The sequence below is a fragment of the Capra hircus genome, chromosome 3 (genome assembly GCF_001704415.2).
Source record: "Capra hircus breed San Clemente chromosome 3, ASM170441v1, whole genome shotgun sequence".
Classification (NCBI taxonomy): Eukaryota; Metazoa; Chordata; class Mammalia; order Artiodactyla; family Bovidae; genus Capra; species Capra hircus.
In genome coordinates this window covers 107,457,574-107,482,950 of record NC_030810.1, presented here as the reverse complement: position 1 = coordinate 107,482,950, position 25,377 = coordinate 107,457,574, and the positions used below count along the sequence as shown (strand labels likewise).

The 25,377-nt window shown below is 41.9% G+C and overlaps 1 protein-coding gene across 1 annotated transcript in view; it reads left to right on the top strand.

Annotated features, from left to right (window-relative positions):
• Positions 1–24,897, top strand: part of LOC102186680 (CD5 antigen-like) — a 54,422-nt gene extending 29,525 nt beyond the window's left edge. The window contains exons 6-9 of the mRNA XM_018046337.1: positions 5,402–5,725; positions 11,647–11,673; positions 17,964–18,287; positions 23,897–24,897. Coding sequence (XP_017901826.1) covers positions 5,402–5,725; positions 11,647–11,673; positions 17,964–18,287; positions 23,897–23,916 — 695 coding nt within the window. The 3' untranslated portion in view covers positions 23,917–24,897. The remainder of the gene's footprint in view (positions 1–5,401; positions 5,726–11,646; positions 11,674–17,963; positions 18,288–23,896) is intronic.

Sequence of the window (25,377 nt, the reverse complement as noted above, 5' to 3'; positions counted from 1 at the left end):
CCTCAGCTAATAAAGTAGGCTAAAACACTGTCTAGGACACAACTGCCCTGATGAGCTCCTTTGTTCTTCTCGCTAGCTTTTAAATCTTCTCAGCCCTTGTCTTCCCTTTAGCTGCATTTCTTTGATACTTATTCTCTTTCTCTCTCTTAAACATATTTCTTCTCTCCTACAATGTGATCTAGTCCTCTACTCCATGGAAAAGGAAAACTTATTTAAAACCAGAATTTGAGGGCTTCCCTGGTGGTGCAGCAGTTAAGATGCCACACTTCCAATGCAGGGTGGTAGATTTGATCCCTGCTTGAGGAACTAAGATCCCACATGCCATGTGGCATGGCCAAATAAAAAGTAAACGGAAAATTTTATAACTCAAAATAAAATAAAATAGCCTGTGCATGATCCTGATATCAAATATTTGATAGAGCATAAATAATGTCTATCCAAATTTTAATCTTAGTTACAATGCTCCAGAAGTTATTTCTAGATGACTTTTCTTGAATTATATATACATGGCAACCCACTCCAGTACTCTTGCCTGGAAAATCCCATGGATGGAGGAGGCTGGTAGGCTGCAGTCCACGGGGTCGCACAGAGTCGGACACGACTGAGGCGACTTAGCAGTAGTGGCAGCGTTAAACTTCAGGGTGCAACAATGGGAACTTTTCTTAGTTTTTTATAGCTCTATTTTAATTTTTGTCTCTAACCTCCAGTCCTCATGTCATTTCCCTCAAGAGAGTATAGAAGAGGAGAGAAATAAGAACAAAATAATAAACCAAATATAAACTTCTCAATGCAGTTTGAAATGAACCAGGTCAGACGTCTTTACCCAACTACTTCTTCTGGGGTTGATGCCAAGTTTTAGGGAGTTTGTGCAGAATTCAGACAAAGTTCAGTTCAGTGCAGTTCAGTCGCTCAGTCTTGTCCGACTCTTTGCGACCCCATGAATCGCAGCACACCAGGTCTCCCTGTCCATCACCATCTCCCGGAGTTCACTCAGACTCACGTCCATCGAGTCTGTGATGCCATTCAGCCATCTCATCCTCGGTCGTCCCCTTCTCCTCCTACCCCCAATCCCTCCCAGCGTTAGAGTCTTTTCCAATGAATCAACTCTTCGCATGAGTTGGCCAAAGTACTGGAGCTTCAGCTTCAGCATCATTTCTTCCAAAGTAATCCCAGGGCTGATCTCCTTCAGAATGGACTGGTTGGATCTCCCAGCAGTCTAAGGGACTCTCAGAGTCTTCTCCAACACCACAGTTCAAAAGCATCAATTCTTCGGCGCTCAGCCTTCTTCACAGTCCAAAGCTCACTCCATACATGACCACAGGGAAAACCATAGCCTTAACTAGACGGACTTTAGTCGGCAAAGTAATGCCTCTGCTTTTGAATAAACTATCTCGGTTGGTCATAACTTTTCTTCCAAGGAGTAAGCGTCTTTTAATTTCATGGCTGCAGTCACCATCTGCAGTGACTTTGGAGCCCCATAAATAAAATCTGACACTGTTTCTACTGTTTCCCCATCTGTTTCTCATGGAGTGATGGGACCGGATGCCATGGTCTTAGTTTTCTGAATGTTGAGCTTTAAGCCAACTTTTTTGCTCTCCTCTTTCACTTTCATCAAGAGTCTTTTGAGTTCCTCTTCACTTTCTGCCATAAAGGTGGTGTCATCTGCATATCTGAGGTTATTGATATTTCTCCCAGCAATTTTGTTTCCAGCTTGTGTTTCTTCTAGTCCAGCGTTTCTCATGATGGACTCTCCATATAAGTTAAATAAGCAGGGTGACAATATACAGCCTTGACGTACTCCTTTTCCTATTTGGAACCAGTCCGTTGTTCCATGTCATGTTCTAACTGTTGCTTCCTGACCTGCATACAAATTTCTCAAACAAGGTAGGCAATAGAAATTTGGGTCCTGAGAAATTATATTTCATTCATACCAGTGTCTGAGTCGTTCCATGTAGCCCATGTTGTTACTGTTCATAGTCCGATAGATTACAAACCACAAGTCCAAATGTTGTCCCTCCAGGTACAACAGACCTCTCCCTGGAGGCTTGACAAACCTAGATCTTCTTCATCACTATATATTTCTGGGGCTGAGAGGAGTTGATGGGACTGCTTCAGGCCTATTAAAAGGAAACTTTTTGAGGACAGCAGTGTTAGCTATCTTGATCATCACTATTCCCTGTGTTCATAAAACAGTACTTGGAATGTAGTATCCAGAAATTTGTTTCCTGATAAGCTCTTCCCTTGTCTCCCTACACAATCTTCTATACTCCATGTCTAAGTCTTGGTTTCCTCAGAACTTATCTGGAGACTCTGTAAAGCCTATCTCCCACTCCCAACACATAGAATCTTCTAGACCCAGTTTTAGGGCTCTGAGACTTTGAGGCTCTGACTCTTCCCTTACTCGGTACTCTCTGTATGTCTTCTGAATTGGGTTCTTGGACATGGGGAAATGTCATGGGAAGTAGCAAGGATGGTTGGGAGTGGATCATTGATACTGAGAGAGAGTGTCAGGAGGGCTAAATTTGTTTAGCTCAAATTATATCTAGACATCTCCATGCTTTCAGTGCAGGGGAAATAGGTTCAATCTCTGGTCAAAAACGCACAATCTCACAGTGGCTAGAATGAAAACCACATTACAGAAAGTTAATCAGGATGAAAATCACAGGGTTATGTCCCAGATTAAGGGAAAAGATAAAGCCCCAGAAAAACAACTATGTGAAGCAGAGATAGGTAACCTTCCAGTAAATGATAGTGAAGATAATGATAGTAAAGATCATAGGATCTCAGACATAGAATGGAGAAGAAAGAAGAGATGTTTACCAAAGACCTGTAAGAACTAAAAAAACAATGGAGATGAACCTCACACTAGAAGGAATCAGTAGCAGAATAACTGAGGCAGAAAAACAGATAAGGGACCCGGAGCACTGCATGGTGAAAATCACTGCCACAGAACAGAATATAGAAAAAAGAATGAAAACAATGAAGACCAGACTAAGAGGCCTCTGGGACAACATGAAACACACCAGCGTTTGCATTATAGGGGTCCCAGAAGGAGAAGAGAGAGAGAAAGGACCCAAGAAAATACTTGAATTATAGATGAAAATTTCCCTAAGATGCAAAGGAAATAGTTAAGCAAGTCCAGAAAGTGCAGAGTCCCAGGCAGGATAAATTCAAGGAGGAACACAATGAGACACACACATAGTAATCAAACTGACAAAAGTTAAAGACAAAGATAAAATATTAAAAGCAACAAGGGAAAAATGACAAATAACATATAAGGGAACTCCCATGAGGTTGTAAGCTGATTTCTCAACAGAAACTCTACCAGACAGAAGAGAATGGTATGATATATTTAAAGCGAAGAAAGAAAAACCTGCAACCAAGAATACATTACCCAGCAAGACTCTCATTCAGATTTGATGGAGAAATCAAAAGCTTTCCAAACAAGCAAAAGTTAAGAGAGCTCAGCACCACCAAACCAGCTTTACACAAATGCTAAAGAAACTTCTCTAGGCAGGAAACACAAGAGAAGGAAAAGACATACACAACATAAACCTAAAACAATTTCTTTAAAAATTAAGAAAATGGTACTAGGATCACACATATTGAAAATTAACTTAATTGGGGGAATGGCATTGAAACATGTATAATATCATATAAGAAATGAATCGCCAGTCCAGGTTCGATACAGGATGCTTGGGGCTGGTGCACTGGGATGACCTGGAGGGATGGTACAGGGAGGGAGGTGGGAGGAGGGTTTAGGATGGGGAACATCTGCATTCCCACAGCGGATTCATGTTGATGTGTGGCAGAACCAATACAATATTATAAAGCAACTAACTTTGAATTAAAATAAATAAATTTAAATTAAAAATAAAATTAAATATATACAATTTAAAATTAAAAGAAAAAAAAAGAAAATTTACTTAAATGTAAATGAACTGAATATACCAACCACAAGACTTAGACTGGCTGGGTGGATGAGAACATGTGCATTTATGCACTTACACTTACCACAGCACCCTACTTAACTCCCCAAATTGTATGTACTTATTTTATATTGCTAGGTTAATCATGTTTCCATTATGGCTTGCAAATTGTAGTTATCTTTTTGTTTTTGTCTGGCTATTGATTATGAAACTAATAAACATTTTTTACTATTGTGATCATGTAACTAGTAGCCAATTAATACCATTGACCATTTTTCTGGTCAACAGAAAAATAAAAGAATTGTGTATCACTAAAACTACCATTTAATAGAAAAACCTGTAGTCACTTTTCAAAATCCAGATGCATATTAGAATTATCTTGGAAGTTTTTGAAACATGCAAATGCTGAGGGACTGCTTTTTATCTCCAAAGCTCCAGATGTATTTCTAATGAGCCACCATGTTTAAAAACAACTGGATATATGATGACCTTTTACTTTTATCTAGTCTGTTTCAACTTTTCTATTTCATGTTCAGTGCTTCATGTTTTTGTTTCATTAGTGTATGTTTTCCAGTTTCTCAGTCTTTTTTTTTGGGTGTTCTCTCTCAAGCCTTTATCGAGCATAGTAGAAAAGCTTTGGTATACATATATATAGTTTGTATAATACATATATTTTAGAAAACATACGATTTTTTGGTTAGCTAAAACACTTATGACATTTTGACTTCACTTGTCTGACCTAGTATGAATAGAATGCTAGATTTCTAATTTATATTCACTCAAAACCTTGACTTAGTTCCACGTATTTTGGCATCTAGGGTTCCTGCTGGTAATCTAGAAAGTTTATTATCTTAGATTTAAAAAAACTGAATGAGGCTTGAAAGTTCTAATCCAATTCTGAGAATATAAAGGTATACTATGTTGTTAAGAAATACCAAACAAACAGGGAGCTAACTTGTGATACAGTATTATTAACTGAAATACAGACTTTGTTCAAATTTCACACAAAAATGCATGTATATACAGTATACTTTGTTTGGCTGGAAGGTAATTACAAGACAACCTAAATTTAATGCAATGTACTTATTGATATGATCATTATAGCATCGTGCATCTTAATTCCTGTTAGAAAATATACTTTTGAAGTAATCATATGAAGCACTTATTTGTACCAAATCCAAAGGTAGGGATATTAAGCCTGTTTTTCCAAGTTTCACCAAGGGCCAAGTAGAAATACAGTTTAGATAATAATAATAATAATAATAATAATAATAAAGGAGTGTAGCAGAACCAGCACTCAGAGATGGAGTCCTGGAGCTCCTCTTCCTTGTCTTCCCCTTTGACCCCCATTTTCTCACCCTTCAGTTCTCCACATCCTGAAAGTGGTAGAAGAACTCCAAGAAGACTGCATACATGCCTGAGTGCTCTCTGGGCCACTCCTGATCTGCAGCCAATATCTCATTTCTTTGCAGAGTCTTCACCCAAAGTGCGACTGGTGGGAGGTCCCCATCGCTGTGAAGGGCGGGTGGAAGTGGAACGGAATGGCGAGTGGGGCACTGTGTGTGACGACAGCTGGAACATGAAAGACGCGGAAGTGCTGTGCCGGGAGCTGGGCTGTGGAGCAGCCAAGGGGACACCCAGTGGTAATTTATATAAGCCCCTGGCGGATGAAAAACAAAAAATCTTCATCCAAGAAGTCAACTGCAATGGGACGGAAGATGAGTTGATTAAATGTGACCAGCTGGTAGACGTTTATGATTGCTCCCACAGCGAGGATGCAGGGGCAATATGTGAGAGTGAGTATGGCAGGGCTCAATGACTATATGCCAACTGCCCATACCCTGTTTGACCACTCTTTGTCCTCTTTATCTTTATTCTCCACCATGAACTAATGGTTAACTGATTCCTTGTCCTGCACTCGCCCTTTCTCAACTGTGGACCCTGGAGACAAAAATATCCTCATCTAGAACTGTTACTTCTCCTGGAACAGTGGCACTAGTGATAAAGAACCCGCCTGTCAATGCAGAGACTTAAGAGACGTGGGTTCAATCCCTGGGTGGGGAAGATCCCCTGCAGGAGGGCACAGCAACCCACTCCAGTATTCTTGCCTGGAGAATCCAATAGACAGAGGAGTCGGTGGGCTGCAGTCCATAGGGTCACACAGAGTCGGACATGACTGGAGCGACTTAGCACCCACAGTTGGTTGACCTAATGATTATCTCTTAGTTTCAATCTTAGTTTCTTTCTTTTTTTTCAATCTATCCGAGAACCTGATTCTCTTCTTTATACACATCCACATGCACAGATCTAATAACCACTAAACCTTTGTATCTAAAGCTCATTTGGAATTATGGGGAAGAAATGAGCTCCCAAAATATACTGTAACATTGTCAGTTTCAAGGAGTCTATCATCTAGTTAGGTAGACAGGAGATCCTCATAGGAAATTAACACACTGGGCATATATATGTATGCATGAGTGCATGCTCGGTTGCTTCAGTTGTGTCGGACTCTTTGTGATCGTATGGACAGTAGCTTGCCAAGCTCCTCTGTCCATGGATACTCCAGGCAAGAATACTGGAGTGGGTTGCCGTGCCCTCCTCCAGGGGATCTTTTCCATCTAGGGATTGACCCAGCCAGGTCTCCTGAGTCTCCTGCATTGCAGGTGGATTCTCTACCCACTGAGCCACCTGGGAAGCCAATACATACACACAGACACAGACACAGACACAGACACACACACACATTTAACAATTGTATATATACAATTGTTGTATTTCTTTATTCCATTCATGTATTTGCTTTCTATGCATTAATAATTTTTTGTATGTCTATCTACTTTTCCATTAGACTGTGATTTGGCTAACGGTGTAGTCTATGTTTCTCTTTGTTATTCAACAGTTTTTTTATCAGTTAGTTTAGTTCAGTTCAGTTCAGTTGCTCAGTCATGTCCGACTCTTTGTGACCCCATGAATCGCAGCCCGCCAGGCCTCCCTGTCCATCACCAACTCCCGGAGTTTGCTGAGACTCACATCCATCGAGTCAGTGATGCCATCCAGCCACTTCATCCTCTGTCATTCCCTTCTCCTCCTGCCCCCAATCCCTCCCTGCTTCAGATTCTTTTCCAATGAGTCAACTCTTTGCACAAGGTGGCCAAAGTACTGGAGTTTCAGTTTTAGCATCATTCCTTCCAAAGAAATCCCAGGGCTGATCTCCTTCAGAATGGACTGGTTGGATCTCCTTGCCGTCCAAGGGACTCTCAAGAGTCTTCTCCAACACCACAGTTCAAAAGCATCAATTCTTCAGCGCTCAGCCTTCTTCGCAGTCCTACTCTCACATCCATACATGATCACAGGAGAAACAATAGTCCTAATTAGACGGACCTTAGTCGGCAAAGTAATGTGTCTGCTTTTCAACATGCTATCTAGGTTGGTCATAACTTTTCTTCTAAGGAGTAAGCGTGTTTGAATTTCATGGCTGCAATCATTATCTGCAGGATTTTGGAGCCCCCCAAAATTAAACTCTGATGCTGTTTCCAATTTTCCCCGCCTATTTCCCATAAAGTGATGGGACTGGATGCCATGATCTTCGTTTTATGAATGTTGAGCTTTAAGCCAACTTTTTCACTCTCCACTTTCACTTTCATCAAGAGGCTTTTGAGTTCCTCTTCACTCTGCCATAAGGGTGGTGTCATCTGCATATCTGAGGTTATTGATATTTCTCCCAGCAATCTTGATTCCAGCTTGTGTTTCTTCTAGTCCAGCATTTCTCATGAATACTCTGCATATAAGCTAAATAAGCAGGATGACAATATACAGCCTTGACATACTCCTTTTCCTATTTGGAACTAGTCTGTTGTTCCATGCCCAGTTCTAACTGTTGCTTCCTGACCTGTATACAGATTTCTCAAGAGGCAGGTCAGGTGGTCTGGTATTCCCATCTCTTGCCGAATCTCCCACAGTTTCTTGTGATCCACACAGTCAAAGGCTTTCGCATAGTCAAGAAAGCAGAAATAGATGTTTTTCTGGAACTCTTTTGCTTTTTCTATGATCCAGCAGATGTTGGCAATTTGATCTCTGGTTCCTCTGCCTTTTCAAAACCAGCTTGAACATCAGGAAGTCATGGTTCATGTATTCTGAATCCTTGCTTGGAGAATTTTGAGCATTTCTTTACTAGCATGTACTGGTTCAAAGGCACTTCTGTCGTGTCCGACTCTATGCGACCCCATAGATGGCAGCCCACCAGGCTCCCTCGTCCCTGGGATTCTCCAGGCAATAACACTGGAGTGGGTTGCCATTTCCTTCTCCAATGCATTAAAGTGAAAAGTGAAAAGGAATTCACTCAGTCGTGTGCGACCTTCAGCGAACCCATGGAGTGCAGCCCACCAGGCTCCTCCATCCATGGGACTTTCCAGGCCAGAGTCTGGAGTACCGTCCATTGCACGTGAGATCAGTGCAATTGTGTGCTGGTTTGAGCCTTCTTTGGCATTGCCTTTCTTTGGGACTGGAATGAAAACTGACCTTTTCCATTCCTGTGGCCACTGCTGAGTTTTCCAAATTTGCTGGCATATCGAGTGCAGCACTTTCACAGCATCATCCTTCAGAATTTGAAATAGCTCAACTGGAATTCCATCTCCTCCACTAGCTTTGTATGTAGTGATGCTTTCTAAGGCCCACTTGACTTCACATTCCAGGATGTCTGGCTCTAGATGAGTGATCACACCATCGTGATTATCTGGGTTGTGAAGATTTTTTTGTACAGTTCTGTGTATTCTTGCCACCTCTTCTTAATATCTTCTGCTTCTGTTATGTCCATACCATTGTTGACCTTTATCGAGCCCATCTTTGCAGGAAATGTTCCCTTGGTATCTCTAATTTACTTGAAGAGATCTCTAGTCTTCCCCATTCTGTTGTTTTCCTCTATTTCTTTGCACTGATCCCTGAGGAAGGCTTTCTTATCTCTTCTTGCTATTCTTTGGAACTCTGCATTCAGATGCTTATATCTTTCCTTTTCTCCTTTGTTTTTCACCTCTCTTCTTTTCACAGCTATTTGTAAGTCCTCCCCAGACAGCCATTTTGCTTTTTTGCATTTCTTTTCCATGAGGATGGTCTTATTCCCTGTCTCCTGTACAATGTCACGAACCTCAGTCCATAGTTCATCAGGCACTCTATCTATCAGATCTAGGTCCTTAAATCTATTTCTCACTTCCACTGTATAATCATAAGGGATTTGATTTAGGTCATACCTAAATGGTCTAGTGGTTTTCCCTACTTTCTTCAATTTCAGTCTGAATTTGGTAATAAGGAGTTCATGATCTGAGCCACAGTCAGCTGCTGGTCTTGTTTTGTTGACTGCATAGAGCTTCTCCATCTTAGGCTGCAAAGAATATAATCAATCTGATTTCAGTGTTGACCATCTGGTGATGTCCATGTGTAGAGTCTTCTCTTGTGTTGTTGGAAGAGGGTGTTTGTTACGACCAGTGCATTTTCTTGGCAGAACTCTATTAGTCTTTGCCTTGCTTCATTCCACATTTCAAGGCCAAATTTGCCTGTACTCCAGGTGTTTCTTGACTTCTTACTTTTGCATTCCAATCCCCTATAATGAAAAGGACATCATTTTTGGGTGTTAGTTCTAATAGGTCTTGTACGTCTTCATAGAACTGTTCCACTTCAGCTTCTTCAGCATTACTGGTTGGGTCACAGAGTTGGATTACTGTGATATTGAATGATTTATCTCAGAAACGAACAGAGATCATTCTGTTGTTTTTGAGATTGCATCCAAGTACTGCATTTTAGACCCTTGTTGACCATGATGGCTACTCCATTTCTTCTGAGGGATTCCTGCCCACAGTAGTAGATATAATGGTCATCTGAGTTAAATTCACTCATTCAGTCCATTTTAGTTCACTGATTCCTAGAATGTCGATGTTCACTCTTGCCATATCTTGTTTGACCACTTCCAATTTGCCTTGATTCATGGGCCTGACATCCACGTTCCTATGCAATATTGCTCTTTACAGCATCGAATCTTGCTTCTATCACCAGTCACATCCACAGCTGGGTATTGTTTTTGCTTTGGTTCCATCCCTTCATTCTTTCTGGAGTGATTTCTCCACTGATCTCCAATAGCGTATTTGGAACTTACTGACCTGGGGAGTTCCTCTTTCAGTATCCTATCATTTTGCCTTTTCATACTGTTTATGGGGTTCTCAAGGAAAGAATACTGAAGTGGTTTGCCATTCTCTTCTCCAGTGGACCACATTCTGTCAGACCTCTCCACCATGACCCACCCATCCTGGGTGGCCCCACAGGGCATGGCTTAGTTTCATTGAGTTAGACAAGGCTGTGGTCCTAGTGTGATTAGATTGACTAGTTTTCTGTGAGTATGGTTTCAGTATGTCTGCCCTCTGATGCCCTCTTGCAACACCTACCATCTTACTTCGGTTTCTCTTACCATGGACGTGAGGTATCTCTTCACGGATGCTCTAGCAAAGCACAGCCGCTGCTCCTTACCTTGGAATAGGGCTATTTCCTCACCACTGCCCTTCCTGACCTTGAATGTGGAGTAGCTCCTCTAGGCCCTCCTGCCCCCACCCAGCCCCTGCTCCTTGTCGTGGGTTTGCTCCTCTTGGTTGCCACCCTGACCTCAGGCGTGGGGGAGAGAAGAAAAAAAAAAAAAAAGAAAAAGAAACAATATTTGATTACTTGTAATTTGTTTGTTCCACTTGAGGACCCCTAGCCTTCCTGCCTGTTACCCTCTCATTTGCTTTTCAAGACATCTTTATTCTCCCCAACCGTGCATCTGTTGTGGAATCTGGAGTCACAAAACACACCTCAGAGGACACTCAAGACAGTGGACTACAGTTTATTACACCAGCAGGTCCAAGGAGAATCAGTTCCCAACAAGGACCCTGATGTTTCTGAGAGGCCCAGTTTTATACCCCCCTCCCCATCCCCTGCTATGTGACTGGTTACTTGTTAGCAACCTATTTGTTGTATATGACTGAGTTTTACAACAAATAGGTGCTAGGAGAACAAACAATTAAGTTAAGGGTGTGTGGAGAGTGGACAACGATTACACATCAAGTGGGATATCTCCATGGTTAATCTAACAGGGGCAGCCTAAGCTCAACTACAAGCTCCGTTTGTCATCTATAGGGAGGGAAGTCTCCAGCATACCTGGTTTTCACTAGCAACAGTTTTCTCACTCTTGGACAGGGTTCAGTCCCAGTTCACATCCAGTCTTTGAGATGGATGACAGGCTTTAAGATGGAGTCGCTCTTGCTTCTCTCACACTGGTCCCAACACATCTTCCCAGAAACCTCCAACATGTTTTCCTGTTGGACTCAGATACTGCATCACTACACTTCTAGTTTAGGTGGTCATCACCGATCAATCTAATAGATTAACATAGAGAATCAAATCTATCCATGCCTGGGGTAGAGCTAACATCAGATGGAAAGGGAACATGATAGGTCTAGTTAGCCATGGTAGAGTGGGTCTTTTTGGCTCTTAGTCAGTGTCCATGTGTTTTTTAAGGCTGGCCATTTTAAGAGGAGAAGGAGGAGGTCCCAACAAGGTCTAACCTTGGAGGCTGTGTAATTATCTCTCTGTCCCACAAAGTTCAACAAAACTTTCTAGAGAGTTGTGTTTTTGAACAAAAATTGACTACTTGATCTCATTCACTTCTTTCTCTCTTTCTCTCTTTTTATTCCCTCAGGCTTTTGCACTGGACCTGGACTTCTAGGTAAGATTTTTTTGGGTCCTAAGAGGGTGGACTTTCAGCTCTGGAGAGTGGAAATTTTGATACCTGGGGCCAGGGAGAGAGGCTGTGTTTCAAAAGAGCCACAGTAGATTTTCTTTCTGGTTTCCCAACCCACCTACTCAGTCTTATATGGGTAGTTTTGCATTGCCAAAACTTAGAGAAAATTTGAGTGGTTTATACTGCAAAGGGATTCCTCTCCGTTTGGCCTGTATGACCCAAGACGCTAGCCCAGCTCTAGCTCCATCATCTAACAAAGCAGATGGCTTTCTTTCAGGCTCAGAAGACACCTCATCCCCTGGAAAATAAACTTTCTTCTGCCCTTCTATAGTCTACTACTTCCTGGTCCCTCTGCCAACTTTAATGTTATCATTGAACTAGAAATGCACCAACCTCTGTGCACCTCATGGCTTCATCAGCAGAGTGCAGGCTGGATTTCAGTGGCCGCTGGCCAGCTCTTCAAGGGGTCTTTCAGCAGAGCACAAACGGTTCAACTGAGGAGAGGATGGGAAGGCACAAAGAGAATTAGTCTGTGGAAGAGGAAGCCTCTGATGGTCCAAAAATCAAGGGGACTGGTTGAGGATTATGAGTTTCTTTGACATTGTCTCTTCAGCCTATTCTTTCTCTTGATAGTAGAGGCATTACAAAAGAGGAGCAGCTGCAAACTCTGCTATGAATGTGGAGGACCTTACACCCTGCTGGGTCAATTTGCTTCCTTAAAGAAATGCTGTTTCTGGGTCCCAGTCCAATACTCAGATGACCTTGTTTTTCTCCTCTGGCCTCCAGGGATATGTCTTGCTGCAAGTGCCATGAGACAGCTGCTCTCTTTATACCCAGGGAGGGAGGACCCACCCCGGGTCCTTGTCTCTCAAGCCCTCAGCTAATAAAGTAGGCTAAAACACTGTCTAGGACACAACTGCCCTGATGAGCTCCTTTGTTCTTCTCGCTAGCTTTTAAATCTTCTCAGCCCTTGTCTTCCCTTTAGCTGCATTTCTTTGATACTTATTCTCTTTCTCTCTCTTAAACATATTTCTTCTCTCCTACAATGTGATCTAGTCCTCTACTCCATGGAAAAGGAAAACTTATTTAAAACCAGAATTTGAGGGCTTCCCTGGTGGTGCAGCAGTTAAGATGCCACACTTCCAATGCAGGGTGGTAGATTTGATCCCTGCTTGAGGAACTAAGATCCCACATGCCATGTGGCATGGCCAAATAAAAAGTAAACTGAAAATTTTATAACTCAAAATAAAATAAAATAGCCTGTGCATGATCCTGATATCAAATATTTGATAGAGCATAAATAATGTCTATCCAAATTTTAATCTTAGTTACAATGCTCCAGAAGTTATTTCTAGATGACTTTTCTTGAATTATGTATACATGGCAACCCACTCCAGTACTCTTGCCTGGAAAATCCCATGGATGGAGGAGGCTGGTAGGCTGCAGTCCACGGGGTCGCACAGAGTCGGACACGACTGAGGCGACTTAGCAGTAGTGGCAGCGTTAAACTTCAGGGTGCAACAATGGGAACTTTTCTTAGTTTTTTATAGCTCTATTTTAATTTTTGTCTCTAACCTCCAGTCCTCATGTCATTTCCCTCCAGACAGTATAGAAGAGGAGAGAAATAAGAACAAAATAATAAACCAAATATAAACTTCTCAATGCAGTTTAAAATGAACCAGGTCAGACGTCTTTAACCCAACTACTTCTTCTGGGGTTGATGCCAAGTTTTAGGGAGTTTGTGCAGAATTCAGACAAAGTTCAGTTCAGTTCAGTTCAGTTCAGTCACTCAGTCTTATCCGACTCTTTGCAACCCCATGAATCGCAGCACACCAGGTCTCCCTGTCCATCACCATCTCCCGGAGTTCACTCAGACTCACGTCCATCGAGTCCGTGATGCCATTCAGCCATCTCATCCTCGGTCGTCCCCTTCTCCTCCTACCCCCAATCCCTCCCAGTATTAGAGTCTTTTCCAATGAATCAACTCTTCTCATGAGTTGGCCAAAGTACTGGAGCTTCAGCTTCAGCATCATTTCTTCCAAAGTAATCTCAGGGCTGATCTCCTTCAGAATGGACTGGTTGGATCTCCCAGCAGTCTAAGGGACTCTCAGAGTCTTCTCCAACACCACAGTTCAAAAGCATCAATTCTTCGGCGCTCAGCCTTCTTCACAGTTCAAAGCTCACTCCATACATGACCACAGGGAAAACCATAGCCTTAACTAGACAGACATTAGTCGGCAAAGTAATGTCTCTGCTTTTGAATACACTATCTCGGTTGGGCGTAACTTGTTTTCCAAGGAGTAAGCGTCTTTTAATTTCATGGCTACAGTCACCATCTGCAGTGATTTTGGAGCCCCCAAAAATAAAATCTGACACTGTTTCTACTGTTTCCCCATCTGTTTCTCATGGAGTGATGGGACCGGATGCCATGGTCTTAGTTTTCTGAATGTAGAGCTTTAAGCCAACTTTTTTGCTCTCCTCTTTCACTTTCATCAAGAGGCTTTTGAGTTCCTCTTCACTTTCTGCCATAAAGGTGGTGTCATCTGCATATCTGAGGTTATTGATATTTCTCCCAGCAATTTTGATTCCAGGTTGCGTTTCTTCCAGTCCAGGGTTTCTCATGATGGACTCTCCATAGAAGTTAAATAAGCAGGGTGACAATGTACAGCCTTGACGTACTCCTTTTCCTATTTGGAACCAGTCTGTTGTTCCATGTTATGTTCTAACTGTTGCTTCCTGACCTGCATACAAATTTCTCAAACAAGGTAGGCAATAGAAATTTGGGTCCTGAGAAATCATATTTCATTCATACCAGTGTCTGAGTCATTCCATGTAGCCCATGTTTTTACTGTTCATAGTCCGATAGATTACAAACCACAAGTCCAAATGTTGTCCCTCCAGGTACAACAGACCTCTCCCTGGAGGCTTGACAAACCTAGATCTTCTTCATCACTATATATTTCTGGGGCTGAGAGGAGTTGATGGGACTGCTTCAGGCCTATTAAAAGGAAACTTTTTGAGGACAGCAGTGTTAGCTATCTTGATCATCACTATTCCCTGTGTTCATAAAACAGTACTTGGAATGTAGTATCCAGAAATTTGTTTCCTGATAAGCTCTTCCCTTGTCTCCCTACACAATCTTCTATACTCCATGTCTAAGTCTTGGTTTCCTCAGAACTTATCTGGAGACTCTGTAAAGCCTATCTCCCACTCCCAACACATAGAATCTTCTAGACCCAGTTTTAGGGCTCTGAGACTTTGAGGCTCTGACTCTTCCCTTACTCAGTACTCTCTGTATGTCTTCTGAATTGGGTTCTTGGACATGGGGAAATGTCATGGGAAGTAGCAAGGATGGTTGGGAGTGGATCATTGATACTGAGAGAGAGTGTCAGGAGGGCTAAATTTGTTTAGCTCAAATTATATCTAGACATCTCCATGCTTTCAGTGCAGGGGAAATAGGTTCAATCTCTGGTCAAAAACGCACAATCTCACAGTGGCTAGAATGAAAACCACATTACAGAAAGTTAATCAGGATGAAAAATCACAGGATTATGTCCCAGATTAAGGGACAAGATAAAGCCCCAGAAAAACAACTATGTGAAGCAGAGATAGGTAAACTTCCAGTAAATGATAGTGAAGATAATGATAGTAAAGATCATAGGATCTCAGACATAGAATGGAGAAGAAGGAAGAGATGTTTACCAAAGACCTGTAAGAACTAAAAAAACAATGGAGATGAACCTCACACTAGAAGGAATCAGTAGCAGAATAACTGAGGCGGAAGAACAGATAAGGGTCCCGGAGGACTGCATGGTGAAAATCACTGCCACAGGACAGAATATAGAAAAAAGAATGAAAACAATGAAGACCAGACTAAGAGGCCTCTGGGACAACATTAAACACATCCGCATTTGCATTATAGGGGTCCCAGAAGGAGAAGAGAGAGAGAAAGGACCCAAGAAAATATTTGAATTATAGATGAAAATTTCCCTAAGATGTAAAGGAAATAGTTTAACAAGTCCAGGAAGTGCAGAGTCCCAGGCAGGATAAATTCAAGGAGGAACACAATGAGACACACACATAGTAATCAAACTGACAAAAGTTAAAGACAAAGATAAAATATTAAAAGTAACAAGGGAAAAATGACAAATAACATATAAGGGAACTCCCATGAGGTTGTAAGCTGATTTCTCAACAGAAACTCTACCAGACAGAAGAGAATGGTATGATATATTTAAAGCGAAGAAAGAAAAACCTGCAACCAAGAATACATTACCCAGCAAGACTCTCATTCAGATTTGATGGAGAAATCAAAAGCTTTCCAAACAAGCAAAAGTTAAGAGAGCTCAGCACCACCAAACCAGCTTTACACAAATGCTAAAGAAACTTCTCTAGGCAGGAAACACAAGAGAAGGAAAAGACATACACAACATAAACCTAAAACAATTTCTTTAAAAATTAAGAAAATGGTACTAGGATCACACATATTGAAAATTAACTTAATTGGGGGAATGGCATTGAAACATGTATAATATCATATAAGAAATGAATCGCCAGTCCAGGTTCGATACAGGATGCTTGGGGCTGGTGCACTGGGATGACCAGGAGGGATGGTACAGGGAGGGAGGTGGGAGGAGGGTTTAGGACGGGGAACACCTGTATTCCCGCAGCGGATTCATGTTGATGTGTGGCAGAACCAATACAATATTATAAAGCAACTAACTTTGAATTAAAATAAATAAATTTAAATTAAAAATAAAATTAAATATATACAATTTAAAATTAAAAGAAAAAAAAAGAAAATTTACTTAAATGTAAATGAACTGAATATACCAACCACAAGACTTAGACTGGCTGGGTGAATGAGAACATGTGCATTTATGCACTTACACTTACCACAGCACCCTACTTAACTCCCCAAATTGTATGTACTTATTTTATATTGCTAGGTTAATCATGTTTCCATTATGGCTTGCAAATTGTAGTTATCTTTTTGTTTTTGTCTGGCTATTGATTATGAAACTAATAAACATTTTTTACTATTGTGATCATGTATCTAGTAGCCAATTAATACCATTGACCATTTTTCTGGTCAACAGAAAAATAAAAGAATTGTGTATCACTAAAACTACCATTTAATAGAAAAACCTGTAGTCACTTTTCAAAATCCAGATGCATATTAGAATTATCTTGGAAGTTTTTGAAACATGCAAATGCTGAGGGACTGCTTTTTATCTCCAAAGCTCCAGAAGTATTTCTAATGAGCCACCATGTTTAAAAACAACTGGATATATGATGACCTTTTACTTTTATCTAGTCTGTTTCAACTTTTCTATTTCATGTTCAGTGCTTCATGTTTCTGTTTCATTTAGTGTATGTTTTCCAGTTTCTCAGTCTTTTATTTGGGTGTTCGCTCTCAAGCCTTTATCGAGCATAGTAGAAAAGCTTTGGTATACATATATATGTAGTTTGCATAATACATATATTTTAGAAAACATACGATTTTTTGGTTAGCTAAAACACTTATGACATTTTGACTTCACTTGTCTGACCTAGTATGAATAGAATGCTAGATTTCTAATTTATATTCACTCAAAACCTTGACTTAGTTCCACATATTTTGGCATCTAGGGTTACTGCTGGTAAACTAGAAAGTTTATTATCTTAGATTTAAAAAAACTGAATGAGGCTTGAAAGTTCTAATCCAATTCTGAGAATATAAAGGTATACTATGTTGTTAAGAAAAACCAAACAAACAGAGAGCTAACTTGTGATACAGTATTATTAACTGAAATACAGACTTTGTTCAAATTTCACACAAAAATGCATGTATATACACTATACTTTGTTTGGCTGGAAGGTAATTACAAGACAAACTAAAACTTTATGCAACGTACTTATTGATATGATCATTATAGCATCGTGCATCTTAATTCCTGTTAGAAAATATACTTTTGAAGTAATCATATGAAGCACTTATTTGTACCAAATTCAAAGGTAGGGATATTAAGCCTGTTTTTCCAAGTTTCACCAAGGGCCAAGTAGAAATACAGTTTAGATAATAATAATAATTAATAAAGGAGTGTAGCAGAACCAGAACTCAGAGATGGAGTCCTGGAGCTCCTCTTCCTTGTCTTCCCCTTTGACCCCCACTTTCTCACCCTTCAGTTCTCCACATCCTGAAAGTGGTAGAAGAACTCCAAGAAGACTGCGTACATGCCTGAGTGCTCTCTGGGCCACTCCTAATCTGCAGCCAATATCTCATTTCTTTTCAGAGTCTTCACCCAAAGTGCGACTGGTGAGAGGTCCCCATCGCTGTGAAGGGCGGGTGGAAGTGGAACGGAATGGCGAGTGGGGCACTGTGTGTGACGACAGCTGGAACATGAAAGACGCGGAAGTGCTGTGCCGGGAGCTGGGCTGTGGAGCAGCCAAGGGGACACCCAGTGGTAATTTATATAAGCCCCTGGCGGATGAAAAGCAAAAAATCTTCATCCGAGAAGTCAACTGCAATGGGACGGAAGATGAGTTGATTAAATGTGACCAGCTGGAAGACGTTTATGATTGCTCCCACAGCGAGGATGCAGGGGCAATATGTGAGAGTGAGTATGGCAGGGCTCAATGACTATATGCCAACTGCCCATACCCTGTTTGACCACTCTTTGTCCTCTTTATCTTTATTCTCCACCATGAACTAATGGTTAACTGATTCCTTGTCCTGCACTCGCCCTTTCTCAACTGTGGACCCTGGAGACAAAAATATCCTCATCTAGAACTGTTACTTCTCCTGGAACAGTGGCACTAGTGATAAAGAACCCGCCTGTCAATGCAGAGACTTAAGAGACGTGGGTTCAATCCCTGGGTGGGGAAGATCCCCTGCAGGAGGGCACAGCAACCCACTCCAGTATTCTTGCCTGGAGAATCCAATGGACAGAGGAGTCGGCGGGCTGCAGTCCATAGGGTCACACAGAGTCGGACATGACTGGAGCGACTTAGCACCCACAGTTGGTTGACCTAATGATTATCTCTTAGTTTCAATCTTAGTTTCTTTCTTTTTTTTTCAATCTATCCGAGAACCTGATTCTCTTCTTTATACACATCCACATGCACAGATCTAATAACCACTAAACCTTTGTATCTAAAGCTCATTTGGAATTATGGGGAAGAAATGAGCTCCCAAAATATACTGTAACATTGTCAGTTTCAAGGAGTCTATCATCTAGTTAGGTAGACAGGAGTTCCTCATAGGAAATTAACACACTGGGCATATATATGCATGCATGAGTGCATGCTCAGTCGCTTCAGTTGTGTCAGACTCTTTGTGATCGTGTGGACAGTAGCTTGCCAAGCTCCTCTGTCCATGGATACTCCAGGCAAGAATACTGGAGTGGGTTGCCGTGCCCTCATCCAGGGGATCTTTTCCATCCAGGGATTGAACAGCCAGGTCTCCTGAGTCTCCTGCATTGCAGGTGGATTCTATACCCACTGAGCCACCTGGGAAGCCAATACACACACACACACACACACACACACACACACGCACACACACACACACAACAATTGTATATATACAATTGTTGTATTTCTTTATTCGATTCATGTATTTGCTTTCTATGCATTAATAATTATCTGTCTGTGTATCTACTTTTCCATTAGACTGTGATTTGGCTAACGGTGTAGTCTATGTTTCTCTTTGTTATTCCACAGTTTTTTATCAGTTAGTTCAGTTCAGTTCAGTCGCTCAGTCTGTCTGACTCTTTGGGACCCCATGAATCAAAGCACGCCAGGCCTCCCTGTCCTTCACCAACTCCCGGAGTTTGCTGAGACTCACATCCATCAAGTCAGTGATGCCATCCAGCCACCTCATCCTCTGTCGTCCCCTTCTCCTCCTGCCCCCAATCCCTCCCAACATAAGAGTCTTTTCCAATGAGTCAACTCTTCGCATGAGGTGGCCAGAGTACTGGAGTTTCAGCTTTAGCATCATTCCTTCCAAAGAAATCCCAGGTTGATCTCCTTCAGAATGGATTCATGGGATATCTGCCTTCCAAGCGACTCTCAAGAGTCTTCTCCAACATCACAGTTCAAAAGCATCATTCTTTGGCGCTCAGCCTTCTTCACAGTCCAACTCTCACATCCATACATGACCACAGGAAAAACCATAGCCTTGACTAGATGGACCTTAGTCGACAAAGTAATGTCTCTGCTTTTCAACATGCTATCTAGGTTGGTCATAACTTTTCTACCAAGGAGTAAGCGTCTTTGAATTTCATGGCTGCAATCACCATCTGCAGTGATTCTGGAGCATCAAAAAATAAAGTCTGACACTGTTTCCACTGTTTCCCCATCTATTTCCCATAAAGTGATGAGACTGGATGCCATGATCTTCGTTTTCTGAATGTTGAGCTTTAAGCCAACTTTTCCACTCTCCTCTGTCACTTTCATCAAGAGGCTTTTGAGTTCCTCTTCACTTTCTGCCATAAGGGTGGTGTCATCTGCATATATGAGGTTATTGATATTTCTCCCAGCAATCTTGATCCACTTGTGTTTCTTCTAGTCCAGTGATTCTCATGATGTACTCTGCATATAAATTAAATAAGCAGGGTGACAATATACAGCCTTGACCTACTCCTTTCCCTATTTGAAACCAGTCTGTTATTCCATGTCCAGTTCTATCTGTTGCTTCCTGACCTGCATACAGATTTCTCAAGAGGCAGGTCAGGTGGTCTGGTATTCCCATCTCTTTCAGAATTTTCCAGTTTCTTGTGATCCACACAGGCAAAGCCTTTGGCATAGTCAATAAAGCAGAAATAGATGTTTTTTCTGGAACTCTCTTGCTTTTTCCATGATCCAGCCGATGTTGGCAATTTGATCTCTGGTTCCTCTGTCTTTTTTAAAACCAGCTTGAACATCAGGTAGTTCATGGTTCATGTACTAATGAAGCCTGGCTTGGAGAATTTTGAGCATTACTTTACTAGCATGTGAGATGAGCGCAATTGTGCAGTAGTTTAAGCCTTCTTTGGCATTGCCTTTCTTTGGGATTGGAATGAAAACTGACCTTTTCCAGTCCTGTGGCCACTGCCAAGTTTTCCAAATTTGCTGGCATATTGAGTGCAGCACTTTCACAGCATCATCTTTCAGTATTTGAAATAGCTCAACTGGAATGCCATCACCTCCACTAGCTTTGTTTGTAGTGATGCTTTCTAAGGCCCACTTGACTTCACATTCCAGAATGTCTGGCTGTAGATGAGTGATCACATCATCATGATTTTCCGGGTCATGAAGATCTTTTTTGTACAGTTCCTCTGTGTATTTTTGCCACCTCTTCTTAATATCTTCCACTTCTCTTAGGTCCATACCATTTCTGTCCTTTATCAAGCCCATCTTTGCATGAAATGTTCCCTTGGTATCTCTAATTTTCTTGAAGAGATCTCTAGTCTTCCCCATTCTGTTGTTTCCCTCTATTTCTTTGCACTGATCCCTGAGGAAGGCTTTCTCATCTCTTTTTGCTATTCTTTGGAACTCTGCATTCAGATGCTTATATCTTTCCTTTTCTCCTTTGCTTTTTGCCTCTCTTCTTTTCACAGCTATTTGTAAGTCCTCCCCAGACAGCCATTTTGCTTTTTTGCATTTCTTTTCCATGAGGATGGTCTTGATCCCTGTCTCGTGTACAATGTCACGAACGTCAGTCCATAGTTCATCAGGCACTCTATCTATCAGATCTAGGTCCTTAAATCTATTTCTCACTTCCACTGTATAATCATAAGGGATTTGATTTAGGTCATACCTGAATGGTCTAGTGGTGTTCCCTACTTTCTTCAATTTCAGTCTGAATTTGGTAATAAGAAGTTCATGATCTGAGCCACTGTCAGCTCCTGGTTGTTTTGTTGACTGTATAGAGCTTCTCCATCTTTGGCTGCATAGCATATAATCAATGTGATTTCGGTGTTGACCATCTGGTGATGTCCATGTGTAGAGTCTTCTCTTTTGTTGTTGGAAGAGGCTGTTTGCTATGACCAGTGCATTTTCTTGACAAAACTCTATTAGTCTTTGCCTTGCTTCATTCCACATTTCAAGGCCAAATTTACCTGTTACTCCAGGTGTTTCTTGACTTCCTACTTTTGCATTCCAGTCCCCTATAATGAAAAGGACATCTTTTTTGGGTGTTAGTTCTAATAGGTCTTGTTGGTCTTCATAGAACTGTTCCACTTCAGCTTCTTCAGCATTACTGGTTGGGACATAGACTTGGATAACTGTGATATTGATTGGTTTGCCTTGGAAATGAAGAGAGATCATTCTGTTGTTTTTGAGATTGCATCCAAGTACTGCATTTTGGACTCTTTTGTTGACCATGATGGCTACTCCATTTCTTCTGAGGGATTCCTGCCCACAGTAGTAGACATAATGGTCATCTGAGATAAATTCACCCATTCCAGTCCATTTCAGTTCGCTGATTCCTAAAATGCCGATGTTCACTCTTGCCATCTCTTGTTTGACCACTTCCAATGTGCCCTGATTCATGGACCTGACATTCCAGGTTCCTATGCAATATTGCTCTTTACAGCATCGAATCTTGCTTCTATCACCAGTCACATCCACAGCTGGGTATTGTTTTTACTGTGGCTCCATCCCTTCATTCTTTTTGGAGGTATTTCTCCACTGATCTCCAGTAGCATATTGGGCACCTAATGACTTGGGGAGTTCCTCTTTCAGTATCCTATCATTTTGCCTTTTCATACTGTTCATCGAGTCTCAAGGCAAGAATACTGAAGTGGTTTGCCATTCCCTTCTCCAGTGGATCACATTCTGTCAGACCTCTCCACCATGACCCGCCCATCCTGGGTTGCCCCACAGGCATGGCTTGGTTTCATTGAGTTAGACAAGGCTGTGGTCCTAGTGTGATTAGATTGACTAATTTTCTGTGAGTATGGTTTCTTTGTGTCTGCCCTCTAATGCCCTCTTGCAACACCTACTATCTTATTTGGGTTTCTCTTACCTTGGGCTTGGGGTATCTCTTCATGACTGCTCCAGCAAAGCGCAGCCACTGCTCCTTACATCGGACGAAGGGTATCTCCTCACCGCTGTCCTTCCTGACCCTCAACGTGGGATAGCTCCTCTACGCCACCCTGCGCCCTCGCAGCCACTGCTCCTTGGATGTGGGGTTGCTCCTCCCGGCCACTGCCCCTAGCCTCGGGAACGGGGTGGCTCCTCCCAGCCGCCCCTGACTTCGCTCCTCTCGCCCATTCTTAGTGCACCAGTTGCAGCCACCCGCACTTAGTGCGCTGGTTTGGCTTATTGTCACTAGCCAGATTTATATTAATCTGTGGGAATGGGGCCGGGGGAAGGGGGCTCTTTGTTACTATCCATGAGAGCGTCTTTTCAGAGAAGCCAGGATTCCAGCTGTAAATTGTAGACCTCCCACTATTGTTGGGTTTCCCTTGCGGCTCACCTGGTAAAGAATCTGCCTGCAATGTGGGAGACCTGGGTTTGATCCCCTGGATGGGAAGATCTCCTGGAGAAGGGAAAGGCCTCCAGTATTTTGGCCTGGAAAATTCCATGGACAGTATAGACCATGGGGTTTCAAAGAGTTGGACACTACTGAGCGACTTTCACTTTCACTTCACAGGAGGGTAAAGGCAGAAATCTTGTCCCCATATGAGTCAGGAGATGCAAAGTATAGTCCTTGTGTGGCTTACTTAAGAGAATTACAACTCTGCAGCCCAGCTTTGTAATTAGTGTGGGATGCTGGTTGCAGGGCTGCCTGGTTACATACTCAGGGAATTGTTTAAGAGCTGAGAGATGATAAAAAATATGAAGAGCAGCTAGTGCCCAGAAAAGGAGGGCTTTATTGATGGAAGACCAGTGTTTGAGTCTTGAGCCTGCCATTCTGAGGCTAGTTAATCTTAGCTAATCAAAAGGAGATATTTGCTCCATTTCTCTCGAAAAGTTTTGTGATTGTGGAGAGCGAGTAGTGCTAATATAAGTGAATATGGTTTGTGACTCACATGGGAGCTGGTTGAATAAGTCTAGGGCACTGAACTAAATTCTGATGTGATTCACATCAGTGTGAGATAGGTATGTGATTAGGATCTGGGAGGGTCTCCCTTTCCTATTCTGGGAACCAGTCTTCTTTCTTGACCTCTTTGAGCTTGAATGAAATAATCCTTTCTTGACATGTCCCGGTCCTTACTGTACATTCTTCTTCTCTTTACAGAAGAGCAGCCTTATCTTTGATGTTTGGCCTGACTCTGGCAGGGCCTGAGTGTCCTTTGCTTTCTCCTGGTCTCCAATGGCTTAGTGCAAGCACTGGGCCTGTAGGCTCAGCTATCACTCCCTCAGCCCCTCAGCAAGAATCTGGACACTCTTTGCTCTGAGCCAAGCACCCCCATCATCTCCTGGAGATATGAGTTGTTGAATTCTCTCTCTCCAAGGAAGATGATCTCCCAGTCACCTGCTCCTCACTGTTGACCCTCTGGCATTGATTCTGGCCCCTCCTGCTTCTTTCCAACCAGCCTGGGATCCCCAGGTCTGTTCCTTTGACCACTACAGGACATTTCTAAGACCAAACATACATGTCTGTAAAGAACATGAAAGGAAGGAGACAACAAAAGGAAGATTTGAAGGGGAATATGGGTAAATAATGATCTGAAACTTGAGGGAAAGCTCTTTGAATGTTTTTTCTCAAGACTTCAACACTTTTTCTTAGCCTTCAACATTAACATCTCACTATTCTCCTGTTGTCTGATTAAAGAAAACACATTATTTCAAGAGCAGAGAGTATCCTGTAATCCTACACCTTTCCATGACACTTGGAAAAGAAATATTACACCCTCTGAATGCCCATAATAAAATGCTTTTGTTGACTATCCATATACAACTTGCCAACATGGTGTGCATTTAACAAGAAGAATCCCACAATGTATTGTAATTTTCCCAAGGAAAAATGTATGGACCTGCGACTAGAAGGGAAAGGAAGAGATGCAGAAAGAATTTGGGGGAATGTGCTGTTGTGCCTCATGCCAAGTGGATGATATCATTTTAATTTTGTCAACTCAGATTTTAAGGTATGTAAGTCTGATGCAAGACAGGATGAAACTAAGGAGAGAATCATGACTTGGTTCTAAATACCAACAACTTCAGGCCCTGAGACTGAGTTGAGTACCTGTAATGTGTCTGCATTTATGCTTGCTAATAAAGTAGATCTCACAGTCTCAAGAGTTGCCTCTCTGTGTGATACACTCTTTCTACCCAAGGGGAAAGCAGGTGTGTCAGTTTTACAAGGGTGGCCTTTCAGGTAGGATTAGGTAGAAGAGAACCTGCTGGCAGATGCAGTGATGTGTGTAATACAGCTCTCTCCTCTGGATGGAGAACTTTGTCTCTATTTCCTATCATGGAAAAAAATAGGGAAAATTAGCTTCATAAAAGAGAAGAAGATGACCTAAAGGACACTTTGGTATCTATCATGTCTACTCAAAGAGATTTTGCCTCTGTTTGATCAGTTATCTCAGGTCTTCCTGATTTTCCCCACAGATGAGTATCATGTTCCCTAAACCATGTAATATCAATTGAGTTGGCCAAAAGTTCATTTGGATTTTCCCATAACATCTTATGGACAGATCTGAATGAACTTTTGACCAACAGAGCAGAATCTAGAGACCTGCTGAACTGCCTTGATTGAGTCATTGAAAAGCTCTT